At 36.8% G+C, this 16,531-nt stretch overlaps 1 protein-coding gene across 1 annotated transcript; it reads left to right on the top strand.

Moving 5' to 3' along the window:
- The first annotated feature begins 14,793 nt into the window (after positions 1-14,793).
- LOC138122719 (uncharacterized) lies at positions 14,794-15,600 on the top strand. The gene is made up of 3 exons (XM_069036994.1): positions 14,794-14,953; positions 15,003-15,197; positions 15,266-15,600. The coding sequence occupies exons 1-3, from the start codon at positions 14,794-14,796 to the stop codon at positions 15,598-15,600; spliced, it is 690 nt and encodes a 229-aa protein (XP_068893095.1).
- Positions 15,601-16,531: the final 931 nt, after the last annotated feature.

Raw genomic sequence — 16,531 nt, 5'->3', positions numbered from 1 at the left:
ACGCCATATGGCAGTAGCAACGAATTTGACATTCCCAATTTCTCACTGCGCATTATAAATTATTGTGCAATCTTTTGGCTGTAATTTAGACACATTGTTTGTATATTTTCATTTTAACAACAACATTCTAATGATGATACGGCGGCTCCACTGCTGTGAAAGCACTATCATCATTCGAACGGTGAAGTTAAGCAAAGTCAGCCGCAGTCAGTGTTTGGATGGGTGACCTTCGGGGAAAACCGCTTGAAAAGTGGTCACGTAGAAAAAAAAAATCGGAAATGTCCTCAATGATAAACAAATCCGGCCTCGATGCCGTACCACCCTGTTATAATATAATAATGAGACTTCAATTATTTTTCTTTGTATTTTGTTTTGTCTTAATCAAAGGTATCTTTGTGGAACTTTTAGGCGACCCCGGATTTCTCTTGAAGTTTGTATTTATTTAAAGAAAGCCTCGGTGGCCCTTTAATCACGCCCTCATCGAAATAAATAAAACGGAAGTTAAATATCTCCGCGTTGTGTACGCAGGGGTTGACTCTCCTCGCTTTCAAATGCAAAAGCGGCAGATCGTATTGAGAGAACCAGACCAAAGGAAACTGATACAGAGCGGTGGCACAGTGTGCATTCTCTGCCACCGTATTTCCACGTCAGAGAGGCATTGTGGGAAAGTCAATGCATAGAATAGTCATTATTTTAACTGAGTCCCTTTATTCCGTCTCGACTGAATTTATAACGTCGACGTTTCCATCTCCTTTCCAGTCTGTGCAAATTTCCATTCCGCCCTCGAAACGGCCACAATTAAACTGAAAAAAGTTCTTTCGATATGGCACATGCAATAGTTGCAGTAACCGGTTCGTAATAAGGTAATTGCGGTGAAGAAGCTCTCAGTTGGGGTAATCACCTCGGTAATTACTCAAGGTAAGAGTGGGGCGTTTTCAAGGCACCACATCATCCCATCCACCCATCTGTCTGGTTCCTGCAAGAATGTTTCTCGGATTCTTCGCCGTTCCGTCTGTTAATGGTTTTAATGGCCACGGCTTAATACATCACGACTGAACATTATTGTCTAATAAATAGGAAGCGACGTTTTGCCTGCTACGAAAAAAACCAAACCGACCACTGAAATTTTATTATTGATGGTGGTCGGCGTGCATCTGTTGCATTCGTGACGGTGTCTTCGTCTTAACAGACAAATAACTGTACGAAAGACCAGGAACCAAGATTTACTAGTTTTTTAACGCTTCTGCTATTAATCACACTCGGGACTTTGATTACGGGCTCAGCAGGCTACCGCCTGATTTGCTAAAACTTGTCTATAATTAATTTATAACACCGAAGTTTATTTATTACCACGGATACTAATTATTTACATATAGTCAAGCAATTAACAGTAGATACTGGTTCGCATTTTCAATTTCTATACACTAACAACCTCTCAGTTTGTAGTTTCCATTATTTATTTTACAGACACTGCCTTGTCTGTGAACAGTCAGATGTGTGGGGTCCCGTCTTCCAACAGCTCAGTCATTATGCTTGATTCCTAAGGAATTTTCTCCCACCTTCCTAAATGTTTTCATTTATTAGTTAAAAACCATATATCAAGTGTACTTATCAAACTATCACACAGAAAAACTTTTGCAGCCTGTAAGATGCGTCAAAAATTAGATTTTAGCCTTTTCACCCCTCATGCAATTATTGTCCTCGCTGCGCTCTACATATGTACAATATACTATCTGACAGTTCTTATGCCCTCTAAAATCGTTCCCGTACGATGAACTGACATGTACTATTATAGTCCTGTGATTTATATAAAGTTAATGAAAGTATATACAAAATTTCTCCTAGCTGGTTGAAAATTCCTACACCAAGCGCTCTGATTTACGAAAATATTCGCGATGAGAGCTTGCATCGCTTGCAGTTGGTCTAAAGAGCTGCAGCTTCTCTTCGTAACCCAATATTCTTCAGTAGCCATGTTAACCCGTCGAGTTAAATATAAAGAGGTCGTTTATGAATATGTTGAATTGGCCGAAGAGGACGGCGTCTTGAGTCGACCCGAGTGCTATCATCATCATCGCAATAGGCCGTCCCATCAGTCAGTCTTTTTCTCTTTCTTGCACGTGGTTCGTGTAGAATGTTTGTCGTTGCTTTGATGGTACCTGTCTTACCATTCTCGGCACACGTAGATGCGCGGTGTTTTTAGTACGACTTGTCGTCTTCCAGTTCACCTCAACCATCAGGCTTGCATTCGTTTTACGATGTTTATTTAGTGTTAATGGGGAGGATTTGCTTAGCCTCGCTGCCGTCTAGATATTTATTTAAATCGTCGGCCGTGGGAAGGCTTTTCATGGTAATTGCCCAATTATTCAGATATCGATAATAAAACGGTGGTATTATGAATGGGGCAAACGGTTTTTCTTCTTTTACCTTTCGGTGAAGTCGTTTTTAACAGTCCGAGAGCACGCAAGACAGGAGAGAATGTCGACGATGAAAAGAATATTGTTAGATTTCTCGTAATTGATAGATCAGTCTTCGTCTGCGGTTGTTGTGTGATACTTGGTATTGGTGACAATATGGTTTAATGCAATAATGTCAGATGGTTTCCTTTTACGGGAAGCATTGCTTTATTCTAGTAACATTATCGCAATTGTTAGAACTGAGCCCGAGAAAAAAAGAATTCCTCAAGTAAATGTACATTATAGAATGACAAGAATTGCAGTGTCTGAAAGACATCGTTTTTATTTTTATAGCTATGGAAAAAACAATTACAACAATTATTATTGTTACAGATGTTTTTACGTTTAAAATAAGGAGAAACTTTAATCTTGGCAAATATCCATTTACCTTTAGTGCTTATGCACAATGGACATAAGCTTGACATAGGGCATAAGAAATTCATGATACATGCAGTGGATATACTATTAATTTTACGTAACTTATGAGAAGTGACCTCAGTGAACATTATTCTTGTGTACAAAAAGGCATGAAGAATCATATCCGAGCTATAGACACATACATTATTTTCCAATCGCCCAAATTTACAGATGATTCTTAGGTATCTCTTATGTATTTCTTATGTCTTATGTCCATTGTGAATAAGCACTTATATTCCTTTTGTTTATCTGTTTATTGCATCTATCCACTACAAAGGCCCTAAATATAGACATGTGTAACCTTCTTTTACTAAGCCCAATTTTAATTTGTTAGGAATAGTTATTTACATTAGAGTACGGTAGGGGTATTTTACAGCGCGAAAACTAGGTTAGTTGGTTTTTTCATTTTGCCAGAATTACTGAACCGGCCTCTTGTGTGTCACTTGGTATATCAGAACTTGAATGAAACATTTTTCGTAAATGTTCAGATCTTACAAATCACAACTGAATAAGCGAAATTTGCAATTGACAAGCCAAATAAACGTATCTAGTTGATTTTCAATGCCAAATCATAAAATGCCAGTTTAACATTTATAGAACCGTTTTGTAAAATTAGAAAAAAAGCTCTCTTGGTTTGACCCGTAGACAAATGGAGTTACCGCCGTTTTGCAACAAGTGACTAAATTATTAATTAAAGGAAGTATGATGTATGTCTTTTGGATTGGTTGTTCCTAAGATATCAATTTTTAAAAGCATGGCTAAATTTCGAAATGTCATAATTTTGATACATATCAATAAACTAAAACAATGAATTAATGGAACGTCAGAATGCGCATTTTTGAATCTAAAAAAATCTCCCGAATCAGTGAGGAATGGGTTTCAATAAAATAAGAATTTATTGAGTAACCCGAGCGATCTATACCAATCATTACATTTTTATGGGGTTGGATCAATAGTATAGTTTACGTCATTAAACCAGCTACAGTTGGGCAACTAAAAAATCCAGGATGAAATGAGAGCAATTTATCCCGAAACTCTCCAAAATGTTCGTTCTGTATCCTCATTTGTGCTGGAAGAAGATTTTTCAGCTTCAAGTGTTTATTTTAAGAAAATAAAAGTGATCTGATTCAGCTTTTTTCGAAGAATTTAAATGAAAAGATAATATGTCCATTATTTTAAACTTTTGACACCCCAACATTCGTTGTTTTGAATGTTTTTCTTATAGACATTTTATTACAACCCATCTAGCTTAATCGATGAAATTTTATCATTGCGCCTACTCGTATTTTGCTATTAATGTTTGAACTTTAGCAACAGTATTGATAACTCGAAACTTATTTTTTGAAGTGAAAACTTCTTTAGGCGCACTACATACATTTTATTCCCGGGCAGTGAATTAGTTTCATGCGACACGGTAAAATCGTAACGCAGATCAGCGCAAATCGTCCCCAGAACGACACGGTAAGCTAAAATCATGGGAGTCGAGATTTTTTGCGGAGCGAGCGAAAAACAATCAACTGTGCGTCACTTGTCAGTTTTCAATTTTCAGTGACAATTCTACTCAGAAAATTTCAACCAATCAGCTTGTAGTATTTTGAATCATTGGACCAATTAGGAACGAATTACACCGATAATTTAGCATGGTCCTAAAATTATCGAAAAATTATCGCTGTAATCATCTCCACCTTCCAAAAATTATCGCTGTAATTTTCTCCTCCTTCCTCGAATTTTGATAAACTCATTTTTGGTCCAAAGCAAAATTTTTGTTGTTTTCAACTACGTTAACTAACGCTTTGAGAGTCATAAGAATACGTATAAATTAAAAAAATTGTGTAAAATTTGAAAATGGAATTTTCCTTCGTGGAATTGTCATGCCGAATTCAACTCGATGGTACGAAATTGCGGGAAATTTTTCTCCTCATTTTACTCGTATTTGTTTCTTAGACAATTTCCACTCGTTCGCTACGCTCACTTGTGGAAATTGTCGTCGAAACAAATACTCGTATAATGAGATCGAAAATTTCCGGCAATTTCGTACCCCCTCGTTGTATTACTAATGATAATTGTGTTGTGACCTGACTGACCTCAGTGCAGACCTGCAGGAGTAATTTTGTATATACTCGTATATATACAGGATATTTCACGAGTGGTAATGAGCCTGACGTAATTTAAAATGCAACCCACACTATATTTCCGAAAAAAGCTGGTTACTGAAATTAAAATGTCCGGCTTTTTTTGAAAATGTATTGTGGGTTGAATTTATTATTCCGTCATTATCACTCGTGAAATAGCCTGTATAGTTTTATATAATACAGGGTGTTGCTAGTACAAAAAAATACTGGTAATTGGTAATGGTGAGTTAAAGTCATCGGCAAAAAAATTTTTTAATAAAAGTCCTCTAGTTTTCGAGATAAAAATTACTAAAAATTTGGTTAAAATTGTTAGTACCATTGTTAGTTGCCAAAATCTTGCAAAAAAATATTTATTTTTCATATTGTTGTATAGCCCTTCATTATCACGCTTGGTTACCAAGGTTTAAAAAATACTGCCCCACCTGAGGCGTAAAATATGCTGGGATAGGGTTACTTTATCCCTTTTGTTTAAAAAAATTAAAAATTGTTTTTTTTGGATTTCTTAGGGCTTCTAGATGCCGCAGTTTTTTTTTGTACTAGCAATTTTCAAACACCCTGTATAAACGATAAAGACACGACAAATATTGTAAGTTTACAGATCGATGTAGGATTTAATACGTAATTCTCAATTATATGGCTTCAACAATTCATCTATTGGAAAAATTTGTGTAGCAAAATTTGAAGAGGAAAATGGACAAATTATCATAATACAGGGTATTGGCATTGCTATGAAAATTTGTGTTGTGTTCAATGTCATCGTCAACAAAATAAAACTTAAACAGCCAAACCTAACCTCACAAATTTTGCTAGAATGTACCTCTAAAAGCGGACGTATTTGCAGTTTCTATTGAAAAATATAGATTTTTTATGTTTATTTAAAAACAGCATTGGATTTAAATAATATTAATTATTTATGCCTTGCTCCTTATTCCTCCAAATCATCCATAATGATATCACTGCCCTATAAAATAGTACTTTTTGATTTTTTCCTTTGATATTTTTATGGTTTTTGTTTTATCTTAGTTCGCTAATATCGAATATGAGATTAGTTTTTGCGCAACAGCTCTGGTTTTTTAGAATTTTTTTAAAAGCTCTGCCGACGCTGTAGGTGGAATATTTTTATGTTTTGTGTGGCTTACAATTAATTTTGCTTAATATTTCGATATGGCTACGACACGGAGATCTTGTTTAAACAATCCAGATGGTTTTTGTTATATTTGTGACGAATTAAGCTCTTTTAATCATCAGAGGAAAATCTTTGCAGTTCTGGCCTTCCGTATTTTCGGATTCGGCCTGAATACCTCCGCCGCCATATACGATCCAAAAATTCTCTGAGAAAAAACTGTGCAGGCCTCCTGGACTTCGGGAATACCTGAATGAACTCTCTGCCCCAAACTTTTCTAACTACAAGTGCAAACGACTTTAGCTATTTTCTACGATGAAGCACTTAGTTTCTAATTTGCAATTCTCGCCCTGTGATAACACATTTGACAAAAATTTGAGAATGATAAAAAAAGTCCATTAACCTAGTGAACACTAATTTGGTGTTTCTATCAATTTGAAATTTGCTAACGTCAGATTCATTAATTCAATTATTCCCTGATCATAATTGAAATTCCCAAAAATGAACATGAACATTTGTTCACCTCCCTGTATACCTGTGTGTAATACAATATACTTTTAAGAATTACTGTGCCGACAAAAGCATTGAAAAACATAATATTTACAACTATGTGTAGTATATTTTTTCCTGGTAGGCGGTTGCGCGCGCTATTATCAAAATCCTGCAACGAAATGCGACCTCCCTATTGGTTAGTGGAATAGAGTAACCAATAGGGAGGTCGCATTTCGTTGCAGGATTTGGTAAATGGCGCGCGCATCCGCCTACCAGGAAAAAATATACTATAGCAGGAATTCCGCCCCAAATGAATAATCGTTAAGAATGTTTCGTTAAAATTATTTAAAATTAAAATTCTTAATTTAGCAAATCTTTTCCGACCATTATAGTACCAAGGAATAATAATTAACATGTCAACCGAGAAACACTTGATATAGTTTTATTTGCCTTTACCACAAAAACGCTTGCGTATAGACAATAGACATGATAGAGTTTACTTTTAACCTGCCAAAGGTATGGTTCCGATTCGTAAACCTTGATAAACTCTTCCAGAAATTCCCGACGAAAGGCGGCCTCAACCAAACTGAACTGACGCGACGCCACACACACTCTGGTCGGCCTGCAGTTTTCGACTGTACAGTTATTCAGAATCGTTTTTTCATTGAACAGTCCGCCAAATCTGTGCAGTTTTCTACTACAGATGTTTCGGAAATACGGAAGGCCTGGGACTGCGCAGTTTTTCCTCTGAGGATTTCCGGAGCGTGTATGGGGCGCGTTTTAGAGTGAAAATTAGAAAAGAAATTCCGCAAATTGGACCACAGGTTATTTATAATCTTCTTAACGAATCTTAATATATTTTAGCTAGTAATTTATAAGGAAGGTGAATTTTGAGAATTCAGATGGACAAGATTTTTTTTTTTTAATTAAAAAAAGTTGACTATTTTTCATTAATTTTAGTGTTAGAAGTTACGACGTCAGCAACTTTTTTTAATTCGGTTTTAATCCATGAATGAACGATATACGTATTCTACAGAGAAGTGATTTATCAAAATGAAAATTGAAATAACGATTAGAACAATTAGTAACATTAAACCCACCTTTCTTTAGTCCACTAGTAATTTCAGGATCTTCATCTGAATCACTCATTTTCACTTTTCTTGAGACTGACATAAAAGTGACAAATGAATTTTAAAACAATAAAGATATAACGTTTCCTTAGTTACCACAACCGGCCACCGCACTTGACCAAAGTGGAAGCACAAATTACAGTTAAAATAGGTTTTGATTTATGAAATTTTAAAATTTTTTATAGACAACTCGTGTTAGCGTGCTTTTTTTTCATGCGTGTGGATTATTCAACTTCCACACTTATGAAAAAAAGTTGCATTTCTAACACTCGTTGTCTAAATAACTATTTTTACATTAAAATGTACATTCTTTTTTGCTTTAATAGACCGATTTAAAAAATGCTTTGATCATTGCATAACGACTTCAAGAAATGTATCATCTGGCCCCTGTTAGTTGCCATTTGAACTTTTGGAGTGGTCCCCCCTTGTTCTTGAAAAATGTAATTTATACCAAAAGGTGACCATTGACAAATTTTTGTCAAAAATCAACGACATAAATTTAAGGAATTTTACTTTTTACTTTACACTTTCCCAGTCCAAATATTGTTGCAAGACTTTTTATCCACGAGTGAGATCTGACCTAGGAAATTCTTTGGTTGATTGTTCTTGTTTGAAAACAAATTTCTTTTCGCATTGTAAATAGACCGATGATAAATTGTACCAAAGGCCAGCCTTATCGCTGATTTTATGATTAGACGAGACTGGTTTTTCCAGTAAAACCTACTGCCGGCAACAAGATGTCCCGGCCGCGTACACAGCCGAACGACCACCGATATTTCATGCTCACAAACGTTGAACGCTATTTACATTTAGAACCGATCAGAGCGAGTGTCATGTTTCATTTGATTGATTCTGCCGGCACTCAGTTCATAATTAACCGTACAAACACAAAAGCCGTGTTTACATCGACACTCCAGCCGAATCTACATAAAACCATTATGCGACGTCGAAAAAGTAAATTTCCATTGCCCAACAACGATTCCAAATTGTAAATCAACATTTACACGTCGAGCTTTCCATTCATGCGCTTAAGCTGCCTCTCATATTTAGACGGTGTTCATGTTATGAATGCAATATTCGCCCCCCGACGCTGATATTATGATAATAAGTTGGGGATTTGCGTTAAAAAACTGCTATTCGTTTTCTTATAAGTCGGGAGTTGGGGCCGGGAAAGTTGGAGGGCAACTTATGGCGATAATAAAGTTGAAACTTTTACCTCGAGTTAAAGTTTGCCGAAGAGGTGCTTAATTTTGACGGCGGAAGCTTATTGTTGTGATAAGAGACGCGGCCCCGTTCGATTATTTGTAAAGCTCGCGACCATCGCTCCTAATTGGATGTCGGCTAGTAAATACGGCGACTCCGGAGGATTTCTTTCGAATAACTTAACAGACCGGAATGCTGCTGAAAGTCAGCTCTTATTGCAACAAGAACGAAAGAGCAGACATCTTGATCCGATGGAGATTACGCAGTTATTAATTGTTGAACTAGAGGCCACTGCAAAAGCTCGGTGATGGTTAGATTATAGCTATCGTAATAACTCAATCCTTTGAGAAATATTTATTTTCGAAATCTCTGTGCGCGGAGGAGCTCTCGAGGAACCGCCACAACAAGACTTCTTTGTTCTTTTCCGTTGTTTTATTTTTGGTGAACGCGAAAATCTCATCTATCTACGCATCGTGGAGTGATCGGCTGAATTTACATAGCCCCAGGATAAGCGGGGGTCGTTACATTCGCAATCTATCTTACCGACTTTTCCGACACGATTTTACACTAGCGAGAATCCTTCAGAATAGCTGAAAATGCAGATCGTGACGTTTTAAATTCGGCTCTTTATTTCCTGCAAAAGGGGGTGGCACGGTCCATTAGGACGACGGTGCAAGTTTCACTTGGACGTTATCTCCGGATTGTCGTTTCATAAATCTGATATTTCCAAGTTTGTCCAATATATCACGGCCGATTGTGTTCAATTATGGTTGTGCACATCGGTAAAAAGTGCACACTTAATGGTGGATTATCTGGTTTTAATTTATTGTTCGGTCTATCGCAGTAGGCTTCGGTTAACCCACGTGAATGCCTGAACGTACACATCGGAGATGGTGGAGTCCGTATCCATAACTGGTCAGATTTTTAACCGAAGCCAATATTTATCGTTGCGATTCTTGCGTATTTAATATGGATTTTATTGCGCGCATGATATATCGGTTTTCAACAGAACCGGAAGCCTGGTACGCTATATTTTAATATTTTGCAGCGCTAAATCTAAGGATAACTGCCTGAACTAGCTCTAACAAGATCAATTTATGCGGTAGTGGGCACTAGAATAAAGCAGCGGTAACTAACAAGAGTTAGTCATAATGAATCGACAGCAATTTCTGACAAACAAATAGGTAGAGGTCTTGGATTTTCTCATGGGCTATGAGTCATATCCGCCCAAACGATGAATATCGGTATCAAGTAGGCGCTACAAACCGACCGGAAAACATCGTCGTTCGTTAGGTACGTAAGTTTCGTATCTCTCTCGTCTAACGGGCCTTCAAATAAAGTTATATTTAGAGCAACCTATGGAAATTCAATTGTTTGCAACATTTTTCCAGCGTAGAAAATGACACAAGAAACGTCTGACATTTTAACGAAATAAAATTAGGTTAGAAAATATTTTTAATTTTTGTAGTGCATTCTCCCTATTCCCCCTCCGCGGAATATGACAATATGAAATTGGGAAAAAGTTTACTATGTAACCTGTGTAACTCCGGAGAATAATTGGTTACCTACAAAAATTACTTTACACTGTTAACAGAATTAGAATGTCGCTTACGCCTACTCTAAATATATATTTATTTGAAGGCCCGATATTTGCGGGTAAAGTAGTCGTCGTTTTCAGTTTTCATTTACAGATTTTTCACTGGTTTATCGCTCCGCCTTCGCGCAGATATTTCCAAGGTCACAGCCCATGAGATAATCCAACACCTCTATATGTCCATTTTCTGATCTTTCTTTTCATTCTACAGAAACGAGTTTGTGATCATTTTGAAACTTGCAGGATGAATCGCAGTTTGGATTTAGACAGAAAAGCTACAGCTAAAATAATTTTTGTGACATTCGATAAATAATTTTCCTTTTCCTGATTTAAGCAAAAAAGTTTGGTACAGCTTGACATCCACATGGTGCAGATTAATTCAGTAGTTTCCATCAATTACACACATTCAAATTCACACATCCCAAAAATGAAATTGTTCATAAGAATTTCAAATATAATTTTTTAATTAAATTGTTCAGTGCGTATTTAGTCATCTTTAAAGTTTTACTAAAAATCTTAAATTACAAATTTTTAATGGAACATGAAAGTGACACTGTTTTGATCAAGATAAGAGAGCAACCAGTCTAGAGCTAGCATCAAGATGCAATTAATGTAATGTTAATGAGCAAGTAATTTATTTGTAGCTTCTAAACCTGAACAATAAATTAAATCCTCAATCGGCCATCGTGCAAGAACTGTTCCTTAAAACAAGCGGTTGTCCACCGTATGTTTTACAACCAAATCGCACAGAAAGCATTTAACATCCGACATCTCCAAGAGACTTCCACTTCCACAAATTGATTTAAACTAAACCTGCACGATTCTATCAAGATTCGGTGGCAGTTGCCGTTCGGATTGTAATACAAGACAACACTTTGTATTCACTATATACTAAGTACATATTTACACGCACCCCGAAGGCCATAACTTCACCTTCGTACAAGCGCATAACAACAATGAAACGAAGACTGCGATCAAGATTCCGATCACGTGGTGGCGCACTGATGATCAGGCGTGGCCCGGATTACAGATGTCGGTGGCGGCGTAGTCGTGGGGGCGGCGAACTCACGGAATAATGATGAAGATTAGGATTGGATTTCGACCGGTTCGATTAAGAAATTTTTACTCCCCCGGCCGCTTTCTTCATTTTCTTTGCTTGTGGGAGCTGAATTTTCAAGCGGGCGCCAGCACCAGTGGCGTGTCGTAGCGGTGCACGCCGCTGGATGACAGCTCTTCACGGCCTCCTCGTAACTGGTCGGTTTCTGTGAGAAAAATTTAATAAGCGCCGCATAAACTGGAGTGGACCGAGCAATTACTAGATTAGCTCCAATATAAAATCAATTTAATTTGTCCGTGTGTAATTTTGTGGTTTTTGTTTTTCGATTAAACGTAATCACTATAATTTGAGTGCGGACGTCGAATGGTCAAGGACGGTCAATTTGAATATGTTTGATTTGGAATTTAAATGGCGTGCGCATTTTGAAACGCTCTCTAATCCACAGAACGGACGCCGATTTTATTATTGGAGCCGGTGGGACGCAAATGAAAATTAACGGTTATTAAAAATCCTAACAGAATTACGATCGATATAAATAACATTATTATCAACATTGACTGGATTAGAGTACAGGTGCAATGAACCGTGTCATTTTTAATTAATTTGATAATGAATGTTCTGTGATCCTTTATGACACACAAGAATATAATTAATTGAATTGAAAGACCGGTGCGCGGCCTTAGACGTCTAATTTTATTAATGTAGTCACAAAATATGATGTCAATATTTACTTTCCCAGTGTGAATTATAAGTTGTAGGTAGTGGACTGTTGATTAATTCCATACATCATACGGACAATTCTCTTGCTTTTTATTTTCTGTCAAGTGATTTATGAAATTGCACAAACACTCCACAAGTCCAGAGTGTTCAATTAACTACGAAATTAAGAAAGTTATGGTTCAGTGCGAAATTGTACTTAATTGTCCACCAAGAAAGTCGCAATTAAAAGAAAAATTGATAAAACGTAGATACACCACTTGGCGCTTGGAAGCGCGTCATGTCATTCAGACTCCGTTCCTGCGCTGAGACGGTCCGACGATTTTATTTGTTGGTTATTTGTGTAACATTAGACCATTAATTCAACATGTAAAAGTAGTTCTACCGAAGAAACGCGAGGTACCACCAACAATTAGTATTCAAGTAGTCTGTCAGATTTGCTGGACAACTTTTTTGACCGTCTCCACATCCACCCACGTCTCTATCGATTTCAATCGGTTTTTAAACACTCTTGTTTGTAACAATCGAATCATCGTACACTGCTCTTTTTTGAAGCACTTGTTGTAGAAAGCGTCGACGCCAAATTGAATGCACGTTAATCACTTGGCTGTAAAGTACAATCGAGATTCGAGTCCTTCGACAATATTTGAAGCGCGGGAAACAGCTTTGCACCCTCAGGTTTCGGTACTCGACATTAAGTGATGGAAATTTCAAAACAATTCTATCGCGCTTTTTGAAAAAATTGGCGGAATTTAAATGGTAAGGTCTGCAAAGTTTTCTACGACCGTGAATAATGATTTTGCTGTTGGTTATAATGACTCGACTGGAAACATAATACAGTTGGTCATTTTAAAAATGAGGAGAAGGTATAAAACGTACGTGATGTATGCACGTGAATAGCGAATCGTTTATAAAATAGAGACCACACTGGATTGTTCCACTAGATAGTCGGTAATTTATTAACGAATTTTTTATGAACTTTTTTAAATAATCAGTTTTGGGAAAAATATACAAATTTATTCACCTACTTGATGACGAAATTTTTTAATCGAGAACGACCAGCTGTTTATGGAATTTTATTAACATTTTATTAAACGTTATTAGCAACCGTACCATTTTACGAGTATTTAAAGTATCAAATTTTAATAAATGTCGTAAAAGTTGATGTAACTTGAAACTTAGTAAGATATTTAATTTACTGTCAAGATTCTTTCGGCGCAATCTATTTTTGCAAGTTTACATCAAAAGGAGTGGTGAATGTTCAACTTTCTTATGCATGCTTTGTTATCTTATTTGGACATAAAAATAATAATGTTGAATGAACGATGGGGACGATAAATACACCAACAAAATTAAAGATTCGGGGATTTAACGATTCATAGGATATTAATCTTGTGAAAAGTTGGATATCTGTAGTTTTTTAAATTGTAGAGAGAAAATCGAAAAAGTATTTCAAAAAAGTCAACTGCAAATTTGACTGATTTGACAATCATTGCTTTTGTTAACTAAGATTCTTCTAAAATTTAGCTGAAAGCTGCAGAGGAAAGCTCAAGGTTATTGTCAGATTTATAACCTAAAAAAACGTGGAATACATACTGTTGATGGTTTAACTAATTATCAAAATAACTATCCTTTGTATAAGGAAGTTTGTGTTAAAATCTCAATGTGTTGTCAACGTAAAGTGAAAAGTTATATTGAATATCACTAATGTCAGTTAGTTTTGAAAGGAAAACTGTTTTAATTAAATTAGAGTACGAAATGAAATAAAAGACACTTTCACAAATTTTACGTTACATTTGACAACAGTGAGAGCAAAAAGTTACAACAACGGAAAATAAACAAAATTTAACAAAGCACCTTTGATCATATTTTTATTTAGACAACCAATATTACCTACTATGTATGTACAAAGTGTCTATAAAAGAACGTATAATAATCAAGAGTTCTGTGGACTTGTGCGGCTCTATAATTTTATTGCGTCGAAGTATGTCGAGCCGTTGAAGTCGTCAAATCAGATGTCAACAGTCAACTGTCAATTTATTAAATCCTAGAGTCAGTTGCGAGTTTGACGTCTTAGTTGTTTTGCTTGTGATTTTCTTCAGTTTTTCTATATTGTACTCGTAGTTACTTTTCATCCTACAACAGTTTTAATCTTTATTAAAAACCTGGGGATTCCTGGTTTGGCAGCGATAGCGAGCAGACGTGGAAAAAGTGCAGCGATAACAAACGTAAACAACGACGAGTGAGTGAGAGGTGATAAGCAGAAGACAGCGGGCAAGAAAGAGAGGGCATGCCGAAATCGCCGAAAGCAAGGAAAGAAAGCAGCAAGAGATAAAGAGAAGAGGGTAGGATGTCGGAAGAAGGCCTGAACCCATTCAAAAAGAGTTCCAGAACCGAAAGATCCCCAAGTAGAGGCGAAGAAAGAAATCAAAGCAAAGAAATAGAGAAGAAAATAGAAACAGTGCTAAGAGAGATATGGCGGGAATAGTAGAGGAGAGCAGAGCACGAAGAAAGGAATTAGCGGCAGCGAGAGAGAAAGAGGGAGAGCAAGAAAGAGAGGACATGCTGAAATCGTCAGAAGTAAGGAAAGAAAGCAGCAAGAGAGAAAGAGAAGAGGGTAGAACGTCGAAAGAAGGCAAGAACCCACTCAGAAATAGTTCCAGAACGAGAAGATCACCAAATAGAAGCGAAGAAGAAAATCAAAGCAAGGAAATGGATAAAATGGAGAGGAGATCAAAACACTAAGAAAGGAATTAGCGGCAGTGAGGGAGGAGAATGGGGAGCTAAGGAAAGAATTTGCGACAGTGAGAGAGGAGATGAGAGGAAGAGACGAAAAAGAGCAGTTGGAGAAGGCAGATTGGATGAAAAGGATGGAAATGGTAGAGGAAAAGAGGGGAACAAAGAGAAAAGAAGGAGAGGAAGAATAATGTTATAATAATTGGAATAGGAGCAATAAGTGGAAATATAGAGATAGGGGTGAAAGTGAATGTAAAGGAAGCATTTAAAATAAATAAAGATAAGATGATGCTGGCAAAAATAGAAAGCTGGGAGCAGAAGAAGAACATAAGTAAGAGTAAGTTTAAGGAAAAAAAAGGTGAGAGGATGTATATAGATGACGATTTGACAAAAGAAGAAAGGGAAACACAAAAGAAGTTAAGAGAGTTGGCCAGAGAGGAGAGAGATAGCGGAAAAAGGGTGAAAATAGGATACAGGAAAATACAGATAAACGGGGACTGGTTTAGATGGAATAAGAGACAGGAGAAACTGAAGAAAATTTGCTAAAAGAAGGAGAGAATAAGAAGACGACTCGGCGAGAAAATGTACAAGGAGAAGGTGAATAAAAACGTAGAGGGACAAAGACACAGAAAAGTAAGAGAGAAGAGAGAGAATAAGAGAATCGAAGTACAATAGGGAGGAGAAAGAGTGTGTGTGAGAGAGGAAAATGATAGCGGGTTGCCGAGGTGGGGACGAGGAGAGAGAGAACAGGAATGGGAAGGAAGGAGAAGAGAGAGAGAAGGTGCAAGAAATGACGTGAGGATAGTGAGAAGATCAAACACATGCGGCGAAATAAGAGAGAGAAAGAGAAGGGAATGGGGAGAAATAGGGAGCGAAGACGGCAGGGAGATGGATGAAAGAATAAGGAAGAGGAGAGAAAGAATAGAGGACGAGAGGAGTGAGGGAGAACAATAAATTGTTATTTTTATGTTTATGTTTTGTAATCAGGAATCTGAAAGCCCGTAGGGGAAAATAAAGCATTTTGTTGTTGTTGCCTAAAAGGAGGACGACAAGATGAACAGTAATTGTATTAAAAACCTGTCATTAATGGATAACCTCTGGTTTTCTACTTGGTACCCCAATATGCTACACACCGGCAGAATTAAAATATATTCGAATTCCTCAGGTCTCTTGATTACGTTTTTATAGACACTTTGTACCATTATCTACTATTCCAGATCATCTTAGTGACTATCTAGCGGGCTGTGCTGTATCAACTAGTATTATTTTTTTAATTAAAATAACAAAAAAAAAAACACCAAGAACTAAAATAAATTTGTTTCCGTCTTGATAATATCGAATTTTTTGCACTAACAATAAGATGGATACAGAGAAAAATAAAATTTACAGAAATGCCACAAAGGCCGAGGAGTAGAGCGCGAATTGCGTGCCGTTTGACGATGCAATCCAAGTGAACGAAAGGGACCTTATTCTCGAG

This window comes from Tenebrio molitor, chromosome 2 (assembly GCF_963966145.1).
Source record: "Tenebrio molitor chromosome 2, icTenMoli1.1, whole genome shotgun sequence".
Classification (NCBI taxonomy): domain Eukaryota; kingdom Metazoa; phylum Arthropoda; class Insecta; order Coleoptera; family Tenebrionidae; genus Tenebrio; species Tenebrio molitor.
Note: the sequence above shows the minus strand (reverse complement) of the source record. Positions and strands in the feature narration are given on the sequence as shown.

Bases quoted from the DNA above. Each gene is read 5' to 3' on its own strand.
- LOC138122719 (XM_069036994.1), top strand. From the start codon at position 14,794: ATGGCGGGAATAGTAGAGGAGAGCAGAGCACGAAGAAAGGAATTAGCG. The intron at 14,954-15,002 runs GCAAGAACCCAC...ATCACCAAATAG, and splicing joins GGGTAGAACGTCGAAAGAAG to AAGCGAAGAAGAAAATCAAA. The intron at 15,198-15,265 runs GTAGAGGAAAAG...TAATTGGAATAG, and splicing joins GGATGAAAAGGATGGAAATG to GAGCAATAAGTGGAAATATA.